The sequence below is a fragment of the Cystoisospora suis genome (genome assembly GCF_002600585.1).
Source record: "Cystoisospora suis strain Wien I chromosome Unknown contig_1238, whole genome shotgun sequence".
Lineage (NCBI taxonomy): Eukaryota > Apicomplexa > Conoidasida > Eucoccidiorida > Sarcocystidae > Cystoisospora > Cystoisospora suis.
Window position 1 is genome coordinate 51,430 of NW_027154039.1, and position 25,500 is coordinate 76,929.

Here is a 25,500-nt window from a genome sequence, read left to right on the forward strand (position 1 = left end):
CTTCTCTTGACGAGAATCGACGTCTTTTCTCCCTCAGACAAACGTCATTGAGCGTCAAGAATCAAAGGAGATCAGACACTTCACACCCCAAGCGAGATGCCTTGCTGATAGCATCGTTCTTCTTTTTCAGTCTGCTGTTAGATGAATCTCCTCGGTTTCTTTCTGACGACGGATCAATACATTTCAAGCTTTTTTCCTTCTCTAGAAGCTCTTGTATCAAACAGAGGGTACCATTTGTTTCTTACTTGACCAAAGAAAGGCGATTGCTTTGGAGAAGGAAGAAGGAGGAAGGAAAGAACGGAGTTGTAACGATGTGTATCGGTTGATATCCTTATACATTGAGCCATGAGAGATGAAACAGGGGTTAAAGAGAGATCGAGGAAGTAAAAGAAATACAGACTAAAGTGAACATAAAGGGCGCGGGAGATGAACGTACATACTCTAACACACATTCATCTCTCTCTCCTCTATGGAGAGTAAAAGGCTGATGAAAAAGAAGAGCTTTCTTACATAGGGAGAACATCTCGATTGCAGAAGGCAGACCTTTCGTTCTTTCCCCTTAGAGAATCAAGAGATTCGACCTCTCTTCTTCAGCTGAAAACAGACATCTTCTTCTCTCCTTTCCATTGTCTCCAGTCGGCTATGATCTAGGCGTACCTCTGTGCTCTTCTTGTATTCTGGTGCATGTAGTTCCCTCTAAAGAAAGAACATCTCGAGGGAAGAAAAAGTAGTAGCCGACATACGACGAACTTCAGTCGTCATGTAGTGGCCTTCGTTTCCTGATGTCTGTAAGCAGTTCTTCTGTTGCTTCAAAGATAGCGGGGGGAAGAGGAAATGAAGACCGCGATTGAAGGCCTTGGGAAAGTACCCATGGGGTGCGGAGTGAGTGCTATGTAAGACAGATAAAGGGGTGTATTCATTCACAATACAGTAATTCATCGCATAACCGCCACGGGATCGGTTTCTCTACGGGGGTTCTGAAAACAACACAAGTAGGAGAGACGAAGTGATAGAATTTTCTGCGCAACAGTCTTCAACATTCTCAGACATCACCTACGCGGTCATGGTAGGAAGCTAGAGCCGAGGAGCGAAATCGTTGGGCAATCCCATCCTAAAGCTCTGGGGGGGATGAAGATTCTTTTCAACAAAGAGAGAGGTGCTTACATCATATCCAGAAGAGTGGTGACTTGGTGACCAAGTAACTCGGCTCGTAGACCGAGAGTCTTCTTAGAATCGCAGTTTGCGAAAGGTGAGAAAGAGAACCACTCTTCTTCTTAGTCCATATCTGATGTATATCTCTCCTCCCCGATAATGGCAAGGGCAACACTACGAAACGAACGATCAGCGTGTCTCGACCACTAAAGCCACCTTCCTGTTTATCCAAGTGTGTGTCACTACAAGACAAGCCTGAATTCTTCTTCGTCTTCTTTCCGGCCATGGATGAGTACCGGGGGGAGGGAGGACGATGGCGTAGGGGAGAAAAGAAGACGAAGATCAAGAAGACCTAGATGGAAGCACTCTCATGTTCTATGATTAGTGTGGAGAAGAAAACGTCCTGATTGAAGAGGGGGGTTAGATCCAGCCGTCGTATCAGGCAACCATCCTTATATGGCAAGGAGCTAGACTGGTTTATCGCAGCAGAATAGAATGAATAAGAACCTTTAATGGTGATTTCATTAGGGTGTTGAAGATTAAAGATTTCGAGAGCTGGTAGCAAGACCGCCAGCCCCCCCGCTGCGACTCTGCGCCGCNNGTGTTAGCGCTGGCGAGGACGCAACAGTTTTAGACGGGGGCGTAGTGTAACGCCCTCCGTGCGACTCTGCCCCGCCCTGTATGCCGTGCCGTCAGTGAGTGCCGCACCGCCTCAGTGCCGTGTCGTGAGCGACCGCCGGTGAGCCGACTACGGCGCGTCTCGGTCCGTAACAGTAAACGTGTCGTGCCTTTACTGAACAGACTGAATCGACTTCACCTAAGTTCCTCCGACAACCTATACACCCTACCTAACTACCTCGGTGTGTCTGTGTACGGCTAACTAAGAGAGGAGTGTTGGGGTTGAAGTCGCATGCAGTCAGCCACGGCAAAGGGGGGCAGGAGGCATCGCCATCGTCGTCACAAGACATACGTGTCTTATTGTGAAAAGAAAGCAAAGCCTTCGTTTTCTTCTCTCGACTATCTCTTCCTACAACTTCTCATGAGGTTTTTCCTCCTCAAGAGGAACGCAAGGATGACGGCCTCCCACCTACTAATGCGTCTATGGCCAGACTGAAGAAATTAGTTGTATGGCTTCCGTCGTCTACGATCATAGCGCCGCCAGCGAATGAAGAGGAGAAAGTATTCTCCATTCTTTGAGAAGAAGAACAAACGTATACACTCCAACTAGTTCAATATTCTTTTCTCCTCTTGGTGAAGTCTATTGTCTAGTTGAAGCTTCATCTTCTTCTTCTTCATCTTCTTCCCTCGCCATTCGTCTTCTTCCTTCACTTGAGCGGCTCAAGCCCCGTCATTCTAGTGTACATACAGAGTCTCTTTGTTTGCCGTCTGCCTAGCCTTTTTTGTTTCAGTCTTTTTTATCTCTCACCATTCACCATAATTCAATTGTTTCTTCTCTCTTCCTGCTAAGAAACCAAGAAACTTCTTTCTCTTATTCTCTTCAATCTTAACAGTTTATGCGTCTCTCCACGAAACTCCTCCTTGTCTTACCAAGGAAAGAAAGCCATCTTCTACTTTGAAATCAGAGAACAGACGACATCTTCTCCTCCTTGCTGGCTCTTTTCTTCTCTAGCTGTCCCCGTGTGATGTGCAGTAGAGAAGAAGAGAAAGGTTCAGACACTTGAATTGAAAGGAGACTTCTCTTTCTGAGCGAAGTTCTTCGTCTTTTGCTTTCAGGTAAGATCCCATGTACATAGGTGCTGTATGTACACCCGAGCATCCGTCCAGCCATCCATGAGCATCTCAAGAGATCTTTGCTACCGTGTCAGAGAGGGGGTTTCTCTCTCCTCTACTTACACCATCTTCCACACCGCTACATTCCGATTTCCTGTCTTTCTCGCCTTTGAATGAAAGTCAAGAGAAGTTTCTCTCTCTTCTTTCCACTCTCTTGACGGATGATTCTTTCTTTTTTCCTCTCCATTCCTCGAATGGGTTCTTTGACAGCGATTGAATCTTTATGCTCTTCTTTCTCTCATTGTATGCATATCTCATCTTGCTTTTCATTCCTTCTATTCATCCTTCTGCGATATATCTCCTCTCGAGAGCCTCTGTCTTTCCTTCTCAGTGCACCTCTTGCTCTTCATCTTTCTCCTCTCGTCTTTTCTCTCTCCTTCCCCGGCCATTCTTGCTTAAGGAGAAGCTTTCTTTTCTTTCGTCATGCCTCTTCAGCCTCTCCATTTCTGTCTCTCTCAAAACTCTTCATCTCTCTCACGGTCGTCGCTTTTCTTTTTCTGCCTTCTTTGAAAGGCGTTCAACTCATGCTCTCTGACGCTATGGACTACCAGCAGCAGGAGGAGGATGACTACTATTGATAAGCAGACTAGCGTCTTCTTCTCCCTTCTTCTCTATCCTGTGTAGAAATTCGTTTTCCACATCGTCGTCTTCTGCTTCTTCTCTCGCCAGCTGTGACTAGACAGTCACCTGTATTCTTCCTCTCAAGGTGTTCTTCCTACTGGCATAAGTATCTTTCTCCTTCTTCCTTTCTTAGTCTCACCTCTCTCTCTCTCTCTTATTCTCTCTCCTGTCACTAAACCGGTCTGTCTGCGGCCTTGTAGTCGTTCGAATCAGGTCAATCGCTGTAGGCGCGCCCTTCCTCGAATATAAGCCGATAGAAAGTCAACAACACAGAGAAAGGAAAGAAAGATAAAGGAAAGGGTTCTTTGGTATGATAAAGTGCTCCAGTCTGTATGACCTCAGCTATCAAATCGAAAGAGAGTGTGAAGTCTTTCTCTCTCTGGGAGAAGACTAGATAGACAGTCAGATGGATCGATAGACTGAAGGAAATACGACGAAGTTCCTGCGATAGAGCACTATGTTTTAACGGGCGTGATTTCTCTTCTCTTGCCGCCCTCCCATCTGCTTTTCTTCTCGGGGAAGCCTTGGTACCTCTTTCTTCTTCCATTCTTTCTCTCTTTCTTCTTTCCTCGCGATGATTTGTCGAGCAAGCAAGAGAGAGAAAGGTTTTCCATCTGACTAGAGCGTTTGTATTGTCTTCTCTCTCTCCCAGCATGCTGTGCCCCACCCCCTAGCTAGCTTCGGTGTCTGTATGAATTCTCTCACCTTCCCTTCTTTTTCTCTACCTCTCTCTCTGTATACATCTCTGTCAATATCCTTGTCGGCATCATGGGCACATCGATCTTCCCTTCGTTTTCCTTTCTCATCCTCTTCTCTTCTTCTGCCTCTCCTTCTGCTCTGTTTACTTCTTCATCTTCCATGACGCCGATCCGTATAGCACTCATCATCTTGTCTCTGTATCTTCTTCCTTCTTCTCTTTCTTCTTCTTCTCTTCTTTCATCTCCGCTACCTTCTGACTCTCCTCTTTCTCATCCTTCTTCTTCTTCTTCGCTATCATCGTCCCTCTCATTCCCTTTATCTTCTTCGTCTATCTCTCCTTCTCTCTCGGGTTCTTCTCTCCTCGAAGGAACAAGCCTCGCAGTACTTCCACCTGTCGACTTAGTCTTTCCTTTCATGCACTTGGCTTCAGAAGACATCTCTGTCTCATCAACTTCATTCCAAAAGCCTGTCCTTTCGTCTCCCTCGTCGTCTGTCTCCTCCCCTTCACAGTTCATCTCTGTAAGCGAGGAGGTCACACTTTTCCCCTTTACTAGGGCCTCCTCCTCTCATAGAAGTCTTCAGACGTTCTCTTCTTCATCTCCAATATCGTCCGTAACTCCAGCTGACTTTTCTTTCCTAGAGACATCTTCTACTTCTCTTTTATCTCCGGCTTCTTCCTCTTCCGGAACACCAGATAAAAACGCCCGAGAAGCAGCCGTTCAAGAACTCCTTCACCGACATCGATTGAAGCAAGCCGAGCAGCAGCTAGCTGAGATTGAAGGAGAAAGAAGAAGACAACAAGAGCTTCAGGATGAAGTCGCACGTCGTGCTGATGCGGAGCTAGCTGCCCAAGATGAACAAGAACATAAGGAGACTTTACGTGTACTAGAGACAGAAGGAAATCCTCGTGAACTTGAGGAATATCGACAAGCTCTAGCTCGCGCTGTTTTGGATTCCTCTCAACGACAAAGACAGATGGAAGGACATCTTCAGCTCCATGAGATCAAAAGGCAACTGCAGAGTGCAGTTGATGTGGAACGTCAGAGACAGGAGGTCTTGCGTCGAGCTCTTATAGCTAAGACAGGAAGAGACTTCCTCAATCAAGATGAACACGCAGGTAAAAAGACTCAGGGAGGGCTAAGCGAAGGAGGAGGCCATGGTGTAGGAGGCGGCGGTGACGGGACGGGAGTGATAGAAGAAGATTCGGATGACGACACGGAAGAAGAGGACACTCGACGAAAGCGATCGAAAGCTCTTGCTCGTGGGGAAGTCATCTTAGAAGGGGGAAAAGGTAAGTGGCGGAGACTGAAGACCAAGTTGAAAGAACGTGAAGACATCGAGAAAGGGAATGCGGCGACAGGTGAACAAGATGCTAATTATGGAGGAGGGAAAGAAGATCAAGACACCGGAGGTTTTGAATCAACAACAAGATGGCGATCCGAACCTAAGAATGATGATGCAAGTCCTCATACAATGAGTAAGACTAGCAATATCTATCTATCTATCTATTGAGAGTACACGCATATAAAAATTTCAGATTGACTACTTTCTCTTCTCTTTGAGATCTAATCCCGGTCTCTTCTCGACTTTAAGGTGCGAGATACTTCTTCTTCTTCTCTTTGCTCATTCGCTTGTCTATCCGTATCGAAAGTTCTTTTTTCCGTCTACCTCATCTTCCATCGTCTGCACACTTTCTTCCATCTCAAACCCTTTGCCCCAGTAAAGAAAGGACAAAGCTCACTCATTCACTCTAACTAACTTGTTTCTGCGATCCCCTTCTCTTCCGCCTTGTAAGCATCTCCTTACATACAGGCTGGCCTTCCAGCCTGGCTTCATTCTTCTCTTCTTATGAGCTGCATGCTCTGGGGGGCGTGTACATACACCTCATCCGTTCAACGTATCTCTCAGTCCCCCCCCCCACTTGCAAGATAGACACCGAATGCAAAGATTCCTCTCTATCTTCCGGGAGAAGACAGCTGTTTTGATCTCTTCGTTGAAGAACCTCCGAATGGATAGAAGTTGTTTAGCTGGCATTTTCTTTTCAGCTTGCTTCTCTACACTGCTTTCCTTCTTTATAGGTGAAGGTGATGATACCTCTTCAGGTAGAGAAGAAGAAGAAAATAAAAAAGAATTACAGTCCTCTACGAAGCCACAGAAAAAAGACTTCTTTCGTCCTATTGTAAGAGACCTGCATCTATCTTGTAATAGGTGTCACCTCGTCTTACATCTGCCTCGAAGCCCTTCTCATAGAGCTGTCTTCTGGAACTACATGCTTTTGCCCGTCTTAGTTGTCTTTCTCTCTTCACTTAGCTCTAGATCTATGTATATACCTGTGCAGAGATAGGTAGACACATGCAGTAGATAGCCTTGTTGGGTTCGGAAAGAAACGAAACGTGGGTTTGTATCAAGATGGAATGATGTCACTAGCCGAGGGGAGGATGAAGTTCAAGGAAGTCGTCTTTCTCTTCATTTGTGGTGACAGGAGATACTCTTTAATGGACTCTCACACTCGACACTCTTGATCCACACTGATCGACAAAGGCATCTATCTCTTTTCCTTCTCTCTCCATCTGTATCAGACTTGACTAGCAATACTCACTACATTCACTTCATATACATACAGGCATATGTACATAGATAAGAAGATAAACATAGAGACACGTATCTTTACGAGAGAGATGCGCATGTATGGATGAACGCTACTAGTGTGCATACAGCTAGCTGTCCTGTGTGAACGCCTAGATAGACACTTGTGTCTGTACATGTGGTTTGTTGAGAAATCATGTAAGACAAGGAGAAGTTTCGTAGCTGTAAATTGTGAATCTCAATGCGACTGATACGCCGAACCTTTCCTTACACACCCCTTTTGATGGATAGCCTTCATTCCTCTTTTTCTTTTGAATCTCGCTTTTCTCCTCTTTCTCTTTCTCTCTTTATCTGTCTAGACACGACTTTTCTCTAACGCCTTTCGCAGCCTACGCTCTTTCTTCACTCGCTCCCGAGTTGACGAAGCCGCCACAAAGGTGAACTCTTTGAAAGAACTTTCAGCAGGTAAACAATAAAAGAGAGAGATGCATGCGTTCTTCGCTTTTCTCTCGTTCGCACTTCTCACATCTCCACTTTCCTTTGTTTCCTTCTTTCGTTTCACCTTTCCTTTTCTCTTTGTTCTCTGCTAGAGAGACACTTGCTTCTCTTTTCCTCTCCATATTTATTGATCTCCGCCACTCAGTCCACTCCGGCGTTTTCTCTCAAGCAAGAAGCTCAACCCTACGCTTCTCTAACAATGGATATAAGAGAGAGGCTATCAACACGATTAAATAGAGAGACATAGACAGATCGATAATATAGACAGATAGATAGATGGATCGATAGACAGAGAGACAGATAGACAAATAGGTAGATTAGAGAGATATAGATAGGTGCGTAGATAGATAGATAGATGAATTGCATAGTATGATCTTGATGTGAATATACAAGGGACATCTCAGTATGTATCTACAAGCCCTTTGTGATGACTTAGAAATGGCTTCATCTCTTTTCCCCCTCTTTTGTTTTGGGGTGTTTTGCTATCTCTCGATCTCTTTGTGCGGCAGAGTATTTGAGGTGTCTGAATATAGGAAACGCTCGGAGTAACTTTAAGAGGGGAGAAGCTTACTGCCATCGGCTCTCCTCCAACTCACATCGTCGATTCTGCAGTGGGTTAGTTCAGATGGCCATGCAACTCCTTGAAGATATTCGCAACTGTCAACAATCTAGGAGAGGAACACATCGACGTGGTAAGAAAAGAGCAGTTCTTTCTTTCTTTCTCATGACTTGAGAGAAAGCAGCGAGGTGTCCTTTGCTCTCTGCCCTCTTCCTGAGAAGAAGGACGTTTGAAGTGAGGTAGAGGGGAGAAAGAGTCTTGTTGCCCAAGAAGTGAAGAGAAGGCTAGATCGGTTAGAAAGAGACTATATGGATCTGCGGAGATCAGTATGGCTGCTTGTCGTTTTTATGGGCGTCCTGTGTACCTGAGAGAGAGAATTTGAGAGACATAGAAGGCTTACTTAATGTTTCTCTCTGTCTGTATTTGCTTTCTTCTTCAATGCTCTTTTCTTTTTTGCCGAATGCCGACTCCACATGTAGATAGAATGGATCTCTCAAATTTTCTTTTAGAGATCTCGTTTCTCCAGACAAAGGTTTGAAGAGAGGATCGGCAGTTCTCGCCTAAGAGGACGACTGGCTTAACGAGTGATGGCCCTAGCCTCAGGTTAGAAAGGATAGTCAGCTTGGCCAGTAGACGTGCTCCCCTCTTGTCAAGAGAGAAGCATGTCTACAAGCCAAGTTCACTGTCCCTTCTTTCACGGTATGTCTTGATTCCTTCAGTCTTTTCTTCATCTTTTTCTTCTTGTCTCTTGTGTTCGGACAGCTTGTTTCTTTACTGTGAAGGCACCCCTTATGCACCCTACTCTCATGGAGCTAATGCCCAATCCAACAGGTGAGAGAGATGGAGAAGGTAGTGGAAGAATCGTGTGTGCTTAAGGACATGCAACCCGACAGACAGGTGTCTTTCTCTCTAGATAAATCGACATATGTTTCGAGGTATATACTCACCCGAATATCTGCAGGCGAACGAGACACCTAACAATCTTGCAGACGTATTCATACAGACAAACGTCGATATAGACGTATCTATCGATACTTCTCTGGTACCTTGTGTATCATGGGAGCAAATACGACTTCGTCATGTTCCCCGCTTCCTATCTGACGGACGCAAGCTCAGTAGAAAGGGAAGGCCGCTCTATCGTTCGTCAGAGAACGCCCCCTCCCCTAGGTTGGCGGGAACCGCCCGCTCCGTCCTTCTTAGCTGTAGACAGCAGCAAACTATGTATGTGTTCATGATGTGTGTGTGTGTGTCTGTATATACATAGTCTATATGGAGCTGTAGACCAAGGCGTGTTTGTGTAGGATATTTCTTGGCTTCACAACGTATTTCTTTGTTTCTTTCTTCTCCATTCAGAGCAGTATATAGAGGGATTCTTAACAAGGTCACCGAACTTTCAAGTCGTAAGCTTAGCGACAGAAAAGAGAATCGATCAGCATATGAAAGCTCTAGACTGGAGAGGGATTCTTCGTCATTCTTTCGATACCGTTACGATTGCGGCTAGTAATCGACTCTGGCGTGAGACAGCCGATCAGGTGCAGAGAGCGCGAAGGCGAGTCGGAGGACTTTCAGCGTCAAGGAAGTCAAGGAACAACAAGAAGAGGAGAACTATTGAAAGTATAGCCCGAGTAAGTTCAATCAGGAAAGAAGAAAAAGAAGAATCTGAGAGAGGGATGGTTACAGGAGGGGGGAAATGTAAGAGAGTAAAGGAGATAGGAGCAAGAATGTAGAATGAGGAAAGAGTGGGAGATGACAAACCTCGCACACGGCTATAGTAGTAAGCATTCAGTTCAAGATCTGGCATTAGATAAGACAGGAGCACATACATACGTATACATAGATACATATACATACATACCTACCGCACTCTATGTGTATGTACTCTCTAAACATCGCTATTAACGAAGACGGACTTCTATCGCCTGCTTGGTTTTAGATGGCAAGTCTACGAAATCCCTCGGGGGAGTTGCTTCCAGTAGACTTCAGATATGCTTTTTCACTCTACATACAGATACAGGTTTCACAGCATTTATTTTAATTCTAGTACGCGGCGGAGAATAGTCGTCTTTTCTTCAGTCTCTCATCCAGTTTGGGCTAGAGAAGGAACCCCTGCAGAGATTGAGCTCAGCATCGACACCAGGAGTTGCGTATTGTATCTCTGAGTGTACACGTACGTATATACACATAGGTGTGTATCTGTGGTGTGTGTGTAGGTGGTTGGGCTGGTGTAGTGTACATCCCTCGTGTATGAAGATCAAGGAGGGTCAGTGGGTGACCTTGATTCCTAAACATATGCTGTATGTTAGCATATCTTTTCACTGTATCTTTCTGTCTTCTCTTATTTTCTCTTTTCACAAACTTGTCTATCTTATCTCTCTATCTTGTCGTCTAGTTCTATCTTCTCTTTCTCTCTATCATTCTGTCCTCTTGTTGAATCCTATCTTATCTTTCTGTCTTATTTAATCTTTTTCATCTTACGATATATGTTGGCCTTCTTTTGTCTTTCTCCCCTCTTTGTTCCTGGTAGCGTTTCCATGAAACCCAGCGAGAGATTTTGGAGATGGGCCCGCATGCAGATCCTCTCTTTGTAGGTCTTCTTCACGCGATTGTGTATGAAGACAACGCGTGCCAAAGTCGCCCTGACTACGGAGCACGGATCGTCCGTGTAGTGAGAGATCGTCAGATCACTACCTCAGTGAAGGAACAAGCTAAGATTGCCTTTGTCCGATTCATCCAGTCTCTTTACTCGATAGAAGAATGTGCTTCCCCACCGTTTCTTCTTCCCTACGAAATGGAAGATGACGAGAACTCTAGCTCAGGAGCTCTCCCAACAGGTGCAGATGGAGACGATGAAGACCAAGAAGAAGGTTTAGAGACTTCTCCCTCGTCGACTACGTCTACAGGCGGGACGCCTGAGACCTCGGGGGTGCACGGAGCTAATCAGACCCACTCGCGGCCAAGTGCTTTACGGCGCATGCAGAACTGTGAGCTTGTGAGGCGTCTCTTCAACAAAAGTCTTGACGGGAGACAAGAAGAGGACCGGGAAGAAGAACACAACAACCCAGCAAAGCAGAAAAGAGGACGAGAGGACAAGAGGGATGGCGGTGATCATCATGATGACGGTAACACAACGACAACAGCACGTCAGAAATCGCACCCTCGACCTTCACTTTCATCCGGAGATCAACTAGGAGAAGGAGAGGAAGGGAGCGGAGATGAAGCAGATGCGAACAATAGTGGAGCGGTGGAAAGGTCTTCTGAGTCAACGCCAGACGAGATGGACATCGAAAAGGAACGAGAAAGATATCTCACTCCACTGCAAAAGAAAGAAAGAAAAGAATTTGTCAAATATCTCAACGCCTTTGTTACCTCACAGGCGACACTCACTGCTGCTGTTGGTAAGGCTGGTGCTTGACAGTTTGGAGACATCTACCTATCACGACAGACACAGCAAGTCGAACGAGGAGAACAGGCGGCTTATGTATCTATGCATGCAGTATGTACGGTTCATTTTGTATGTGTGTATGTAGGCATGTATCTCTATGTATGTCTCTGTATGTATGGCACGGTCCTGCAGAACAACTGAATGTATGCAAAGCACCAGGCTAAGAAAGACTGTAGGGATCTTAGCTTGCTGTCCTTCCATCCGCTTCCATCCTTTCCATACGTGTATGTGTATACCGGGAGACAAAAACATAAGCATTTTTCCCTAGCTAGCCTGGACCGCATACAAGCCGTAGAGAGACAAATCTCCGTACAAGAGACGAGCTGGTGGCTCCGTACTACCTCTCTCCGCTCTTGCTTGTTCATAGCGCGAGCTCTACTTCTCTGGACAGGACACTATCTTTACTCAACTATGTCTATGCTGTAATACAACGAATGCACACCCTATCTATCTGTATGTACCACTCCGTCTCTATTCGTCTATCGATATCTATCTATCAAAGAAAAAACCCGTCTATTTATGTGTATCTATCTGTCTTTATCCATCTATGTATCTAGATCTATTTTCATCTATATTTATTCCCCTATCTGTACCTCTCTATATCTATCCTAAATTTACCTGTCTATCTATATCTACAGCCTATCTATCTGTATCTGCCTTCGGCCTATCTATCTTTAGTCTATCTATCTATCTTTAGTCTATCTATCTCTGTGAGGTTACGCGAAGAAACGTGGTTGTGAGTCGTCAAGCACCGTGAGATACCTCGTATGATGCATCACAGATTCCTCGAGTTTGTAATCTCTTTTATCTTTGCTGACATGCTTTTCCTGTTGTTGATCTTTTTTAGCTTTGAGTACTCCGTCAAAAACGTATAAGGTGATGTCGTTCTTAGTAAGATCTAAAGTGATAGCGAATTTACTTGTCAAGCTTGCCTCCAAGTTTGTTCCCCGAGTTTTAAAGCTCAGCCGAATACGATCTTCTTTCTCCAGCAATCCCGCGTCAGCAACGGGCGTCGTGACGCGCTCACCCTCTCAGCAGCTTCCTCCTACCTCAGGATCTCTCGAGAGCTTTCCTTATCAGCAGGGCCTTTGGTCCTTATCTTGGAGTCCCAACACAAACAGGCGAGGCAGCAGCTCTTATCATGGGGACGGTAAGAAGACAGGAATGCTTAGTCGGAACATGGATGGAAACCAACAAGAGAGATATCTTCCCATGCTAGATGAAGCTCCGACATATGTATTAGGTATAGGAGCCGTAGCAGAGATCTTATCAGGTCAAGAGAGTGTGGGGCAATTTGCCGTACAGTTGATGAGGACAGCTCTGAAGACGAGACAACGTCAACTGAAACGGCTAGCTGCAAGAAGAGAACGTAAGTGGGCTTTCTGGCGATGGGGAAAGAACGCGTCATCAAAGAAGAGCACACACCGTAGTGATTCTGACGGGGGAACAGGAGAGGATGAAGAAGCAGCCTTGTTGAAAGGAGGAAGAGAAGGAGAAGAGGGAGACCAAAGTGCCGCAAGGGGGATAGCTAACAAGCTAAATGATGACAGCGGGAATGAGTATTGGAACCATCATGCTATAGAAGAAACACCTGAAATCAAACAAGCCAAGTTCTTAGCACGTCTCTTCACTTCGGTTACGGCTGTCTTTGCTGGGATTCTTCTCCTAGTGACAACCGGTGCTTGGACGATCCCCGTCCTTCTCGCCGTCGGAATTGTCGCCGTATCTTTGATGTACCCTGAGGAAGAAGAAGCGGTCGAAATCGATTTTTAGCAACCAACTATATCACCCACGAATATCTCTTAGCAATGTCTCCGCGCTTGCAAACATATCTTCCCTTCTCTCTCGCGTTACTCAATGAAAAAGTCTCCCCCTCCGCTTCAGCTGACTATCTCATCTTGATCTATCTACCTATCTATCTGGTGCGCTGCCTTCCTCCGTTTTATTTCCCGCATCTTCTTTGGTTCTCTTTCGGAAGAGAAGGAAATCAAGGGAGTTGAATGATTCGTTAGTTCATTTGTTTTCCTTCATGAGTTTAGTGAAGAAGAATAGAAGAAAGCAAGGGCGTTTTGTGGAGAAAACGGGTTCAGGGTAGGAGAGGAGCAACGGCAGTTGTAACGGGAGAGAGTGGACGTATGTGCAACTACTTAGTTGTTCGATAAAAGGCTCCGTCCTGAGGTAACTTTGTATGATGTTGGAGAAAGGGAGGCTTCAAGCAATAAGAATGAAGTGGATTCTTGCTGAGGACTTCCTTTTCCTTGGAGTTGCCCTCCTTATAATCGAGATAGATCTATTACCAAATATCGCTAGAGAGTAGGTGTTCACAGTCGCTGCTACTACTATACACCTTGTCACGAGGACAGAACAGAAGCAAGAGGACATCCGAGCTTGAAACCTTTTTCCTTTTGTTTCTTTTCACCTCTTTTTGAAATAATTCATTCTTTCAAAGGTGAAGGAAGCTTTTAGTTTGAGAGGTATGACACCCACTTGAAATCAAGCAAATCTTCTCCGGTGCTCGATGCTAGTTCGTTGTCTTTAACAGGTATGCGTCCTTCTTTTGGTGGAGAATTCTTTTCTCCCAGTGTTGAGATGTACGTTTTGGAGCTATTTTCGTCAACCTTTCTTCATGAGTGACAACCGTGGAAAGAGATCGAGAATGCTGATACGACTGGCGTCCTCGAGCCAGCGACGAAGTCCCTTGGTATCCTGTCTCTCAACTCTGTTACCAAAAGATCGGTGGTTCTACGGCTTCCATCTCTCTCACGCTAGTGTACTGTCGTTTTTTTAAAGCCCGAAGTCTAGCTCAAAAGTTATGTGAAGCCCTCTGATACCGGGAGTTCCGGGAGGTGCACACGCTTCCTGTCGAAGCGGTAACGGAGGAGGAGGAATTCTTGTCAGGATAGTCCGTCTCCTTCCTTTTAGCTGAGCTTGACCAGGGAGATGTATAGACGTTCATATACTCTTCGTAGAAAAGTGGCGATAGGTGATGGATGGCACTTCACTCTGTGAGAAGCCACTCAGCTCAAATGTCACCCGCTGATTTCTCCTAAGAACGCTCCCCGAAGAAGCAGCTACCTCTCGTAGTAGGCTGGACTGCGTGCTCCATCGTCTGTCATTTCTTTCGGTCGCGGAGCAATTCATCCTTCTTTCTACTGTCCTAACGGTAACAGATTCTCTCTGCACGACTTGGGTAACGAGGATGTTGAAAACTGTGTTTTTATTTTTCAGTGACGTTTTTCTCGCCTTCCTCGCCACTGGGTGATGAATCTGTGACACACTTGCAACGAAAAAGCAACAAGATATCTCTTTACGAAAAGAAAGAGACAAACGAGACGGCTCCAAACCTTCCTCGTCAGCCTGAAGCAGCATTCTGACCTTCCGTCCTACTCATCGTCTGCTCCCAAACCATGCGGATAAAAAAATCTTTTTCCTTGTGACAATAAAACTTCAAATGAAGAAAGAGAAAAAAAAACACAATGAGACCGACTCTCCAACTCGTACCATCTAGCTAGCTAGCTCATCCTTTCAAAAGAGTAGCTGCACGGGGGCGGCTGATGGGAGAATAGAAAGCCAACGGTGGGTAGTGGCTAGGTACGCCTACAGAAGAAAAGGTCCCGGACAACAAGAGAGATTAAGTGAGGACACAGACACTGCTAACGGATCTTCCTCATTTTCAGAAAACAATGAACATCTCTCTTTTTGACGAAAAAGCGTGTATCTCCCTATCTTCTAAACGCAAGACACTCCTTGGATCTGCTTCCCTTCAAGACATGTGAACTACAAGACTCATGATATACTTTTCTACGGGAAAAGAGAAGAGGGAGAGGAAAAACAAGTGTCGGGGTCATCCCCACACCTGAGAAAGTTTGCAACTAGTCCTAATCCAGCGCATGCCCTCCAACACAAAAAGGACCGGAGCTGAGCTCATACATCGGCCCTTTGAACGGATTTCACTATCGCCCTTACTCATATCCTTCTTCTTCTATCTCAAGTCTGGTGGCAATAGGAGTAGTAGTATTAGTCACAGTAGTAGTCGTATCGATGTATGCCTTCGTCAGTGACTATTATTATCAACGTAGAGGATTTCTTCTCCCTTGACAAGCATCCTTTCCCGTTAGCCTACTTTCCCTCTTTGCTCCCTGAACTTTCTTTCTGAAAGATCGACAAAAAGACAACAAGAAGAAAACTAGATTCACTGCGTATCAAAGACTTTACTCCTCCCTAGTTACTATTAAACCATCGATGTCTCGACTAGGATAGGAGACATTGAGCAGAGACTGAACCCCCAATGAAACCCATGAGATCCTTTCCGGGTCACTGTCGTCGTGCGTGAAAGTTGTTAAATAGCTGTAACTACTATTGTACATTCCTCGAATCATATGAGAGGTCTTCAGCGGTTTCAAACTCTTTCCATGTGTCTAGTTAGCGCCTCTACATTCATTCTAGCTCGAAACTCCGTCCCTAAGGCCATCCATTGTTACTGAAACCGGAGAGGCCTTCTTCTGTTTCTCTCATCTCCCTCGAATCTTATCGAAAAGAGAGACAGCACAGGAAGGAGATGATGACGAGAGACATCTCGACTTGGACTGTATCATCGATCGCCTGTGTTGAGAGAAGTCAGGAAGTCTCTCCTTGTTATCTACGGAGGGCAAGAGCCACACAAGTCCTTAGAGAAAGAGATCCTTCCTTCGTTCCATTTCAGATTCATCACAGTCATTCTTATCGCGAGTTCAAAGCAAGTGTTTCTGTGGTGTCGAGCGATTTGAGAAGAAGAAGAAGAAGAGGAGGAAGACGAGGCAACGACGAAAAAGAGATAGCTACATTTCAACATGATGTTGATGTTCATTGAAATCTTCGCTTAGGATTTGCTGATCTGCATGAAGGACAAGCTGTTTCTCCAGGAGAGATAGATGTTTAGATAGGACAGCCTTTCTATAGGGTTCCTTCTCGAATATAAGCCGAATACGTTGCATTTGACGTTCTAGGAGAGTTAAAGACAATCTTTTACTTTCACCGTATAACTCTTCAAGGTATGTTTCCCGGTCAACAAAGACGTTATGCTTTCCTTCCAGAGATTCATTGAAGAAAGCTTCACGTTCTTCTTCTTCTATGATATCCTCTTCGTCTTTTCTTCTTTTCTCCTTCTCAGACGTGTCACACTCCGGGCCTCCGTTGACGTTCACCTTTCCCCTTTGGCCCCTTTCTTTGAAGTCTTCTTCGCAACTTTGCACGCTCACCGCATTCATCTTTCTTTCGTTCGCTCCTTCTTCTTCTCTTTTCTCTCCTTTCCTCTCCCTTGTATCTACAGTGACGTCTTTCCTATTCTCTTCACTCTTTTCTGAGTTGCTCCCGGTCATTGTCCCTCTTCGTGTTGCCGATATGTTTAGACTTGAAATTTCTTCTTGTTGTTCTCTATTCCCTCTACTTCTCTCAGAAGTTCTCCCTATCAAACATCCCTCTGTTTTATCCTGCTCGGGGTGTTTTTCTTCTTCTTCTGTAGCCACTCTTTCTTCTTTTCGTCTCCCCTTGTGTCTTTCCTGTAGAAGGTTCCTCGCTACACGTTTGCGAGCAGAGCTACGACAGGCTTCATCGAAAGAAGAAATCTCGGAAAAGAAGCGAAACCAGAAGAGATCAACGTGATTCCTAAATCGGGTTGTTTCTCCGTTATACATCTCGTCTTCTTTTCTTAGAAAGAGAGAGATTAGATCTTCTTTACTGCATTCATTCCAAAAAGGAGAAGGAGAACAAGGAGGCTGAGCTGAAGACAAAGAAAAAAAGGATATTCCTTCTCTCCAGGCTTCTCTGCCCTTCTTGCGACTTTCTTCATCCTGGAAATTAGATCGATTTCCCACACACGGGTTCGATTCTCGGCTCCCCCACCCTTCTCTTTTCTTCTCTTGTGAAGGAAAGAAAGTCAAGAGAAGTGTCGTCGCTAAGCCTCTTAAATCAACCCCATGTAACTGAGAGATGAAACTGGTAGATCTTAAGTTCAAAGTGCTTTCTTCTTCATATGAGTGACGGCTGTCTCCGGCCCTGCAACGAGGAAAAGTGGCCTGCGAAGATTCACTCTGTAACTCTGACTCCATGTGGTGCAAAGGTTCATGATCTTCTCTCCGGCTACCAGCTAGCCTCACATCGCTATAGTGAAGAGACATGCGGAGATCTCTAGCACAATTTCCTAGGTTTCTCCCGCTGATGAGACAGTCAGGAATCGGTGTACCTTCAGGGAGAAGCGGATGGTGAAAAGAAGACGAACAGGTATGAAGAGAGGAAGATTTGGAAGATGTGAAAGAAGAATGAGGAGAGTGAGATATGTTTGCCTGGTGATCAAAGTATCTTCGTCTATCTTGTACAGAAGAAAGACCAGGATCTCTAGTTGACTCTATATGAGCCGTTCCTCGTCTTGAAGAGGAGTGAGAATGATGTGAGAGAGGAGAGGAACCAGAGAGAATAGAAGAAGAAGGACATGGCTTGAAGGAACTTAAAAGAACCGACGAAGCCACCGAAGTAGAAACACACGGGGTGAGGTATGGAGGAAGACATGTCTCCTTTTCTTCCTTTGAAAGGAATCTTCCTTGGTTCTCCTCAAGGGTTTCTTCATCTTCAGCATCTTCTTCTCTCGCCGCCCGTCTATGTCACGCCACACACACAAGAAGAAAACATACATACAACACGAGATCTCGGAGAGGAAACACAAACTCTCTCACTCTAGTTCTTTCTCCTCTTGGTCTCTCTCTTTCTCTGTTCTCCTTTAGCTTCATCGAGACAAGCCCCCTCTCAGTGCCACCCCGTCCTCTCCGGGTGAAGACAGTTCTATACGCCGTCCTTCTACTTCATCTATCATGCTTCTTACTATGGCGAATCGATACTTTTCTAAGCCGTATCTAACCGATTCCTAAACGCAGCTCAATCTCTCTATGAAAGACAGTGGAGACGCATACCCCACACCCCCACACTCCCCCATACCCTTGCTTACCCTACCATACCTTACACTTGCACGAGAGACATACACACACAGATATCTATATGTATCTCCTAGTACCTCTCTACCTATTTATGTCAACGTAGTGTCTTCAACTTCACACGTCTCACTCTGTATATAGCTGGAGATCTCTGTAAATCTAGACATCTGTATACAGTGCCAAATGTTGTAGGCGGTGTATACACCGGAGACGGGAAGAAAAAGACAGCACATTTCTTCTTTCCTCTTCTTTGTAATCCTGTTTCGATTCTAGGATCGAGTGTGTTCTCACTAGGCGTCCACACATCCGTCTTTGCATGTGTCTTTCTATCTATGACAAAAAAGGCCCTACGAGCATCTTCTGGAATTGTCCTCTATTACCTTGCTGCCGGTGTATATCCACTGGAGCCTTCCTGATGAGAGGTCTTGAAGAAGAGAGAAGACGATCTAGGACCAGAGAGAAGAGATAAAAAGTCTCTGGATGGGTGTATAAGAAAATTGGTCTCTTGAAGATCTCCATGAATCAGGTCTGCCTGAGAGGGAGACATCAAAAGCCCCGAAGAAGACAAAGAAGAATACAGAGTTTCCATGTGTTGAGAATGAGAGAAACCGTGATTCGACACAGAGACACACAGACCGTACAGCTAGCTCCCACATGAGGAATAGAAACCTAGCGAGAGGAGTGAAGAGAGTTGTTCTTCTATATCATCATTCTCTTGTAACGGAAACAGGAAAGTCTATGCGCCCGGTCTTTGTTCATGTAGAAAGGTACGTCCGGTATGAACCGAATGAAACAAAGAAGAGAAAGAAAGGAAAGAGACGAGAGATATCTCACCTGCTGATGATTCGCGCATGCAGTCGCGTGTTCCTGTCGATGTTGACGTCTAAGAAAAAGCCACCTCTTTCTTTAAATCAAAAGAAAGCATCTGACTATTACACTAACGGCATGTACGATCAAGTTAGCTATTCGCACAAAAGCAGCAAGAAACATGCTTGGTATCACGGCGCGACTTCTCTACAGAAATACCTAAATAGCTAGCTGGGTGGATGGCTTTCCGAACACTAGCGGCAAGTTCCTTCCTTGAAGTTGTCTTGTTGAGATGTAAACATGACGCGTGTCCAGTGGACTTACCCAGTGGAGTTGCCTCAGGAGTTCGCAGAGTTCAAAGGCACAGAAGAGTGCTAGCTCTGGAGGAGGAGAACCGATATCTCTGATGAGACGATCAAAGAAAGAAGAAAAAGAGAGAGAGAGAGAAAGATGTCTATTCACAGAGACGGTGTGTCTCGCATGTACTACAGAACTCCGGTACCTACACGTATATACGGCTATAGATACGAGACATCTATAGAGATACATACAGGCATATATGTACGGACATCCACGGAAAAAAATACAAACATACACGCACATACATATATCTTTATATGTGCGGGTGCACATACGGAATATGAGACAGAAAGAGACATGGATCAAAGGAGAGGGTCTGGACGACGAGCACAGGTAGCACAGAGGGGACTCCAAGTCTTATCGGTGTTGTATGGTGTAAAACTAACTCAGATATGAAAGAGTATCTAGTCGGTGTGAACGACATGATGAAAACGAAAAAGAGAATCGACATATGTTAACGATCTAAGCAACAAACAATAGAGAGGAAGACGCAGCGCCACGCCTACGAGCTGGAGAGAAAGCATGATGGCACACAGCCGCAGAAAGTCACAAGAACCTAAATAGAGATCGGGCCTTGGTGCTTCACTTTCCTCATAACGACGGAGACTCTTCCACAGTTCATGGGCTCTGTGGATTTGTTGTCCGCTTCGCTTCTCCTCGTTCTCTCAATCTTATCGGAGATCTCGAACGGTGGCCTGTGTATCCTGCCCCCTGGCTCGCTCTATACATACTACCCGTGCAGTCTTCAGAAGGTTATCTCACGCTACCCTTGACGGTGAACGCCTCTTTAAGCGGATACGTGACTGTCTCTGTAAAGGACTGACTGGCTGGTCATCTACGCACTCTATACACAAGAATGTACGTAGCTCCTCTCCACCACAAAGGGAAAGACACGCCTGAGAGAGTGTCTATCGGTTCGGTAAAGACAGAGAACTTTGGAGTGATTTGCTTGATGTGTCTATCCTACCTGTCCCAATAGAAAAGACTGAAGGCATCGCCTAATGATAGAGCATAAGGCACGGCAGGCGCGATCAACATACAAACCGTCCCTTCTTTTAGACTTTTTCTCTCTTTATCATCGTCGTCTTGATCAACTCCCTCTTGATCCTCGGAGACTTCTTCAGGCTCTCTGGACTTTACAAGAGAACTGGCTTTCTTATCACAATGATTCTTACCATCACCTTCTTCCTTCGTGAGGTCACATGCCATTGTCCAAGCAGCTTCCTTCACTTTTCTCTTCACCTCAGAGTTCTTCTTGCCTTCTTGATGTAGAAGAAAAAGAGATAGTAGGCGCTCAGGAAGACTCCCAGCGAGACCAAGATCTACAGGACTTAAAGAATCTCGACAACAGAAGTGGAGTTCATAGGGTAACAACCAACGTCCATGAAGCTCTTCACTGAACTTCTCCATCTCTCTTTGAAAAGAATGACGCCTTAACTTGTCGACTTTATCGTCATCTCCTGCCGGGCTCTCCGCTTTCTCTATCCCGCTCAATAGAAGGCTTTTCCCTTTTGAAGAGGAGACTACAGCAGGGCCATCATCCTGTGTTAATGTTTCTTCTCTCTGGCTGCTTTCCATCCATGAGACGGCCCTCGTGCTATCCTGTTCTTTGGATGTCTTCACAGAGTTAGAAGAGAGAGGAAGGACCACACCAGGTGTAGACGACGCCGCCGTAGAGGTGACATGTCTAAGGAGCGTCAAACTTGCTTCACAAGCAGCTTCATTGGCTTCATCTGAGAGAGATGGTCGAGACACGTGTGTACGCGAAGAAGACGAAGAAAGAGATAGATCTCTCCCTGCTACAGCGTCCACTTGAGTCCTATGGGTATCTGAAACTTCTCCCTTCTGTGTGAGACAAGTAGAAGATGCCTGGGAGATACCACTCGTAGGGGGGTGTAAATGAAGGGGTTGTCCATGCAACTTAGTCGCTGTCAAGTCGCTACTACGGCTATCAGCATCGACGATGCTAGCTGGAGACACGGTACTTCCCCAGCTATATGGGGGAGTTATACTCGGACGGCTCCGAACGTCTTCACCTCCAGACGCGACACCTGTGCTACATGTAGATAAGATACTATGTCTACTTGAAGTGACTAGAGAGGAATTATTCGTCTCTGTTATGGTCGTAACACGATTCAAAGCTCTTTCCTCTCCACTATCTGCCAACTGAAGCATTTCTCTCCCTTTCTCTTGACCAGCAAGGCTGTTTTGTTCTAATTGTTTTCTTCTTTCCTTTAGAGAAGAAATTCCACCTCCGTCTCTGTTGTCTGGCTGTCCCTCGTTCTTTTTATCTCCTTGTGGAGTTGCAAAGAGAGAAACGTGCTCGTCTTCTCTTCTGTCATTCTCTATCTCGCCCTTGTTCTCCCCCACCCTTGTACGCCTAGGTGAGAACACAGACGGTCCTTCAGTAAAGTGCGTCCTTCTTTCTCGTGATGATACGGTACGCAGGAGCGATCTATCCAAGAGGTCTCTTTCAAAGCTCTTTGCTTGTATCTTCTTCCCATCTCTTTTCTCTTTCTCTTCTTCGTTCTGCTTTCTCTTTTCGACCTCTTTATTGTAGAGTTCGCTTTCTTTTCTTGTCTGCCACGCCTGTCCTTCTCTAGTTGAGATGCGAGAGAAAAAATTGGAGAATGAAGTATCTTTCCTTGTCTCTTGGAGAGCTGTCCTTCGTTGAGAGGGTAGAAAAGGGGTGCGATTCTGCTGGCCTCTCTCCTCAGATCTGTCTATCTGTTTTCTTTTCTCTCTTTCGAGCCTCTGTAGATCTCTTTCTCTCTCTTTTCTCTCTTGGAGCTGATCTGCTAACAGTCGACCAGCTTGATGCCGCACGAGAAAGCAACGAGATAGGAACAGCTGGCGGAGCGCTTGCTGGGGTTCATTGACCTAAATAGAACGCAAAGACATGCACCAACAGCACACGACCAATCCGACGCTTAGGGAATTCTCTATGAAAGAGAAAAGATCGGTGGGCACTATACAAAAGAGAGACGAACTTGCAAGTAATAGGGTGGTCTGACTGTTAGATGACGGCACAGAGTGGATCTGCTGAACTTCGAGGATAAGAACAACCATGCCCTATACCTACTCACAGAAGAATCTAACATATATAGATCTATATACATGTCTATGCATGTATGTGTGCCTGTACAACGTGGGGGGCATGTTCAGACCTTTGTAGAGGATATGTATATGCCTACATAGAGAGAGATAGAAATAGATATGCAACCAAAGCGACGCATAGAATTCTGTACACTGTGATGTCATCTTTACGGGAGATCTTACATGAACATCTACAGCGACAAGCTGTCCGACGCCTCCCGCTTCGAAAACAAGTCGATTCTTTTCAGGTTTCTTGATCCTTCCTATGAAACTCCATCTCTCTCTCCGAGTATTCCATGCCTTTTTTGCCTGTGAAGTTCTTCGTGTCTCCGAGGGGGTCCTTGCGGCGCTATTGGTGAGTAGTTCTTCTCCTCCTGCGCCCGTGGTTTCTTCTCTCCTCGGCTTTTCTTCATCTTCTCCTCCTCTCTCTTCCTCCTCTTCGTCACAGGAAAGTTCTACCACATCTTCCACCCAGAGAGTTCGAGAAGAAGGCGAAGCTCCAAGGAATGCCGTTGTCTCTTCACCTTCTCCTTGAAGAGAAAGAATACTGCCTCTCCTCAGTCTTCCGGATGTAGAGAAGAGCGAGAGGGAAGACGACGAGAGATCTTGATGCACCTCAAGAGAAACAGATGAGTGTGTACTGTCCCTATTGTCCCCGGGCAGAAGACAACCCCCCCTAGAGGGAGATGAAGAAGAAAGAGAAGGGAGAAAGTGCGGACGAAGGAAATCTCCGAGAGAAAGAGGACTGCAGAACCCCCTCTGAATGTCATCACCTCTCTTTTCTCTATGGAAGGTCTTCACTCCCTTCTCTTCTCTCTTGGAAAGAGTCAACGTGAAGTTGTATGTGTAGACACCAAAGAGCGGACCTTCTGTGTGTGGCAGTGGAATACGAATGCCTTGAGGGAATCTCTTCTTGCAAACAAGATGCTCTTCCCCTTTCTCTCCTATTGGTCCCATCTCTTCTCTCCCTCTTCCGTTGAATATACTCCTTCGTCTCTCCTTTTTCTCTCCCTCTCCTGTAGCGGCTGCGCCTCTCAGCCACCCCCCCTGTCTCCAATTCTTCTTCTTGATTTCTTCTTCTCCCTCTATCAAATCTCGAATGCTATATCCTCGTGCGATATCTCTTCTTCCGAGGCGAGGAGCGTTAGACCATCGTATGACTTCTCCGCAGACTTCATTCTTTCTCCTGTCCCCTAGAGAGCCTGAGCACACACCAAGTACAGATGATGGCGTCGAGTTTCTCCTTGAAGACTCCACTTTCTTCTTTTCCTCCTTTCTCTGTCTCATATCTTCACTACTCTCGAGTGTTTGGGTTCTCACGAGTTGGCGTAGAACTTCAGCAGCAAGAAGTCGTTGAAGAATCCTTCGCTTGTCTGCTGAGGGGGTAAGGCCCGAAAGCACAAACTCTTCTTCCCTATGACGCGGGTCAGGCCAAGCAGAATGGATAGAGGCTTCGGCATCAAAGACATCGCTGGGTTCTTCAACTTCTTCTTCATCTACATGTTCTTCACGGTGTAGGCTATCTTCATAGGGATAAGAGGAGGTATCTTCTCTCTTTGTAGAGCTTTGTCTTTTAGAATGGATTTCCTCTCTCAATATCTCCTGTGAAGAGTCGAATGAAGTGTAGGGAGAATCATCCTGGACTTCTGCAAGCAAACTAGGGAAAATCAATCCCGTCACGATCGCCTCGTTATAGAGCTTTCTGGCTAGACGGTGAAACCTCCTCAGCCTTGTTCTTCTTCTTCTTAGACTCTCCCACAGCTTTCTCTTATCTTCTGCTTCTTTCTCGTGTCTTGCTACCTCGTCGTCTCTTCTATCTGCAACAGAAACCTTCTTTCTCTCAGTTGGTCTTTCTTCACGATCTTCTTCTTTTTCTGCGTCTCCTTCCCTTGTCGTCTTCAGTGAATTTCCTTCTTCTCGACAACTCCTGTCTCTTTTCCCCTCTTCCTCAAGTATCTCCACATTCTTCAGCCGTTCTCTACTTTCCATCAGCTGTATGTGGTTCTTCTTCACATCCTTAACAGGTCGACCTTGCTCTAAGCCGTCAAGCGATACCCACGGGGTCTCCTCACGCATGAGTTCTCTGCTTAGAAGCTCACAGGAAAGTCCCACTTGTTGGACCAACAAACCCGGAGAGAAAGAATCGTAATGTCTCTGGATCTTTCTTATCATATATGTCTTCATCCCGTCGTCAGGAACAAAAGTATCTTCACGGTCTAGCTTCTTGCAAAAGGCATCTCCCACTTCGGAAGAAGAGATGGTCTTGATACTAGAGGTCTTTAGTGATGACCATAGAGTGGCGAGCAAGTCTTCTTGCAGTTGGGAGAGAAAGGATAAGGCTGTTGTAGCTAAGAGATATCTGACGGATAGAACCGGTGCGTCGGTGAACCAGTGAGATGGATGGATGAAAGACGAAGATGAAGGAAATAGTCCTTTCTTCGCTATTTCTACCTGACTTTCTTTCTCTAAAGAGAAGTGCTGCAACGAAAGCTTCTCACAGTGAGAGAAGAGCGAATGACTACGCGACTGCGCTTCAGGAGGGCAAGGCGGAGGGAGTGGAGAGAAGTTTGAGTGAGAAGGAATTATGACAGTCTGAAGGAAGAAAGAAAACACGAGGGGGATGAAAACAACGACGCATGAGAAGGAGAAGAACTGTCAGAAATACTTTCAGATGGGAAACTCTCACGCACAGACACACACTGGTATTTCCTTTCTTCTCCACCTTCTTCGAGAAGCGCCAAATCCGCCCGTTCATCGCCAATGTATTGAGCCAGGTAGCTGCTATGCATGTGATGAGGGGTACACCCATAGGATACACAATGTGCTCTGATACCAAGAACTTGGACGGCCTGGAAATCTCTGCTGCCTCCTGCCCGTCACTTTCCTATCGATAGAGCGTCTGAGTCTGAGATAGATAGATAGATAGA

General features: G+C 45.7%; 2 protein-coding genes across 2 annotated transcripts in view; one reads left to right on the forward strand and one right to left on the reverse strand.

The window, feature by feature from the left end:
- Positions 1 to 1,870: 1,870 nt before the first annotated feature.
- Positions 1,871 to 14,004, forward strand: CSUI_002944 (uncharacterized protein). Its single transcript, XM_068063142.1, has 8 exons — positions 1,871 to 5,740; positions 6,342 to 6,442; positions 7,209 to 7,314; positions 7,857 to 8,039; positions 8,669 to 8,737; positions 9,260 to 9,531; positions 10,431 to 11,301; positions 12,196 to 14,004. Exons 1-8 carry the CDS (start codon positions 4,333 to 4,335, stop codon positions 13,119 to 13,121), a joined length of 3,936 nt encoding a protein of 1,311 aa, XP_067924881.1. The 5' UTR covers positions 1,871 to 4,332; the 3' UTR covers positions 13,122 to 14,004.
- A 560-nt stretch (positions 14,005 to 14,564) lies between these two features.
- The window catches only part of CSUI_002945 (uncharacterized protein), a 16,678-nt gene continuing 5,742 nt past the window's right edge, over positions 14,565 to 25,500 (reverse strand). The window contains exons 2-6 of the mRNA XM_068063143.1: positions 22,757 to 25,165; positions 20,445 to 22,357; positions 19,442 to 19,520; positions 18,691 to 18,842; positions 14,565 to 17,978 (exon numbers count right to left, since the gene is read on the reverse strand). Of these exons, the coding sequence (XP_067924882.1) occupies positions 16,166 to 17,978; positions 18,691 to 18,842; positions 19,442 to 19,520; positions 20,445 to 22,357; positions 22,757 to 25,165 (6,366 nt within the window). The 3' untranslated portion in view covers positions 14,565 to 16,165. The remainder of the gene's footprint in view (positions 17,979 to 18,690; positions 18,843 to 19,441; positions 19,521 to 20,444; positions 22,358 to 22,756; positions 25,166 to 25,500) is intronic.

Excerpts from the sequence above, each read along its gene's own strand:
- CSUI_002944 (XM_068063142.1), top strand. The coding sequence starts at position 4,333 with ATGGGCACATCGATCTTCCCTTCGTTTTCCTTTCTCATCCTCTTCTCT. Across the intron at positions 8,738-9,259 it reads GCTAATGCCCAATCCAACAG|AGCAGTATATAGAGGGATTC; the intron begins GTGAGAGAGATG and ends TTCTCCATTCAG. Across the intron at positions 11,302-12,195 it reads GACACTCACTGCTGCTGTTG|CTTTGAGTACTCCGTCAAAA; the intron begins GTAAGGCTGGTG and ends GATCTTTTTTAG.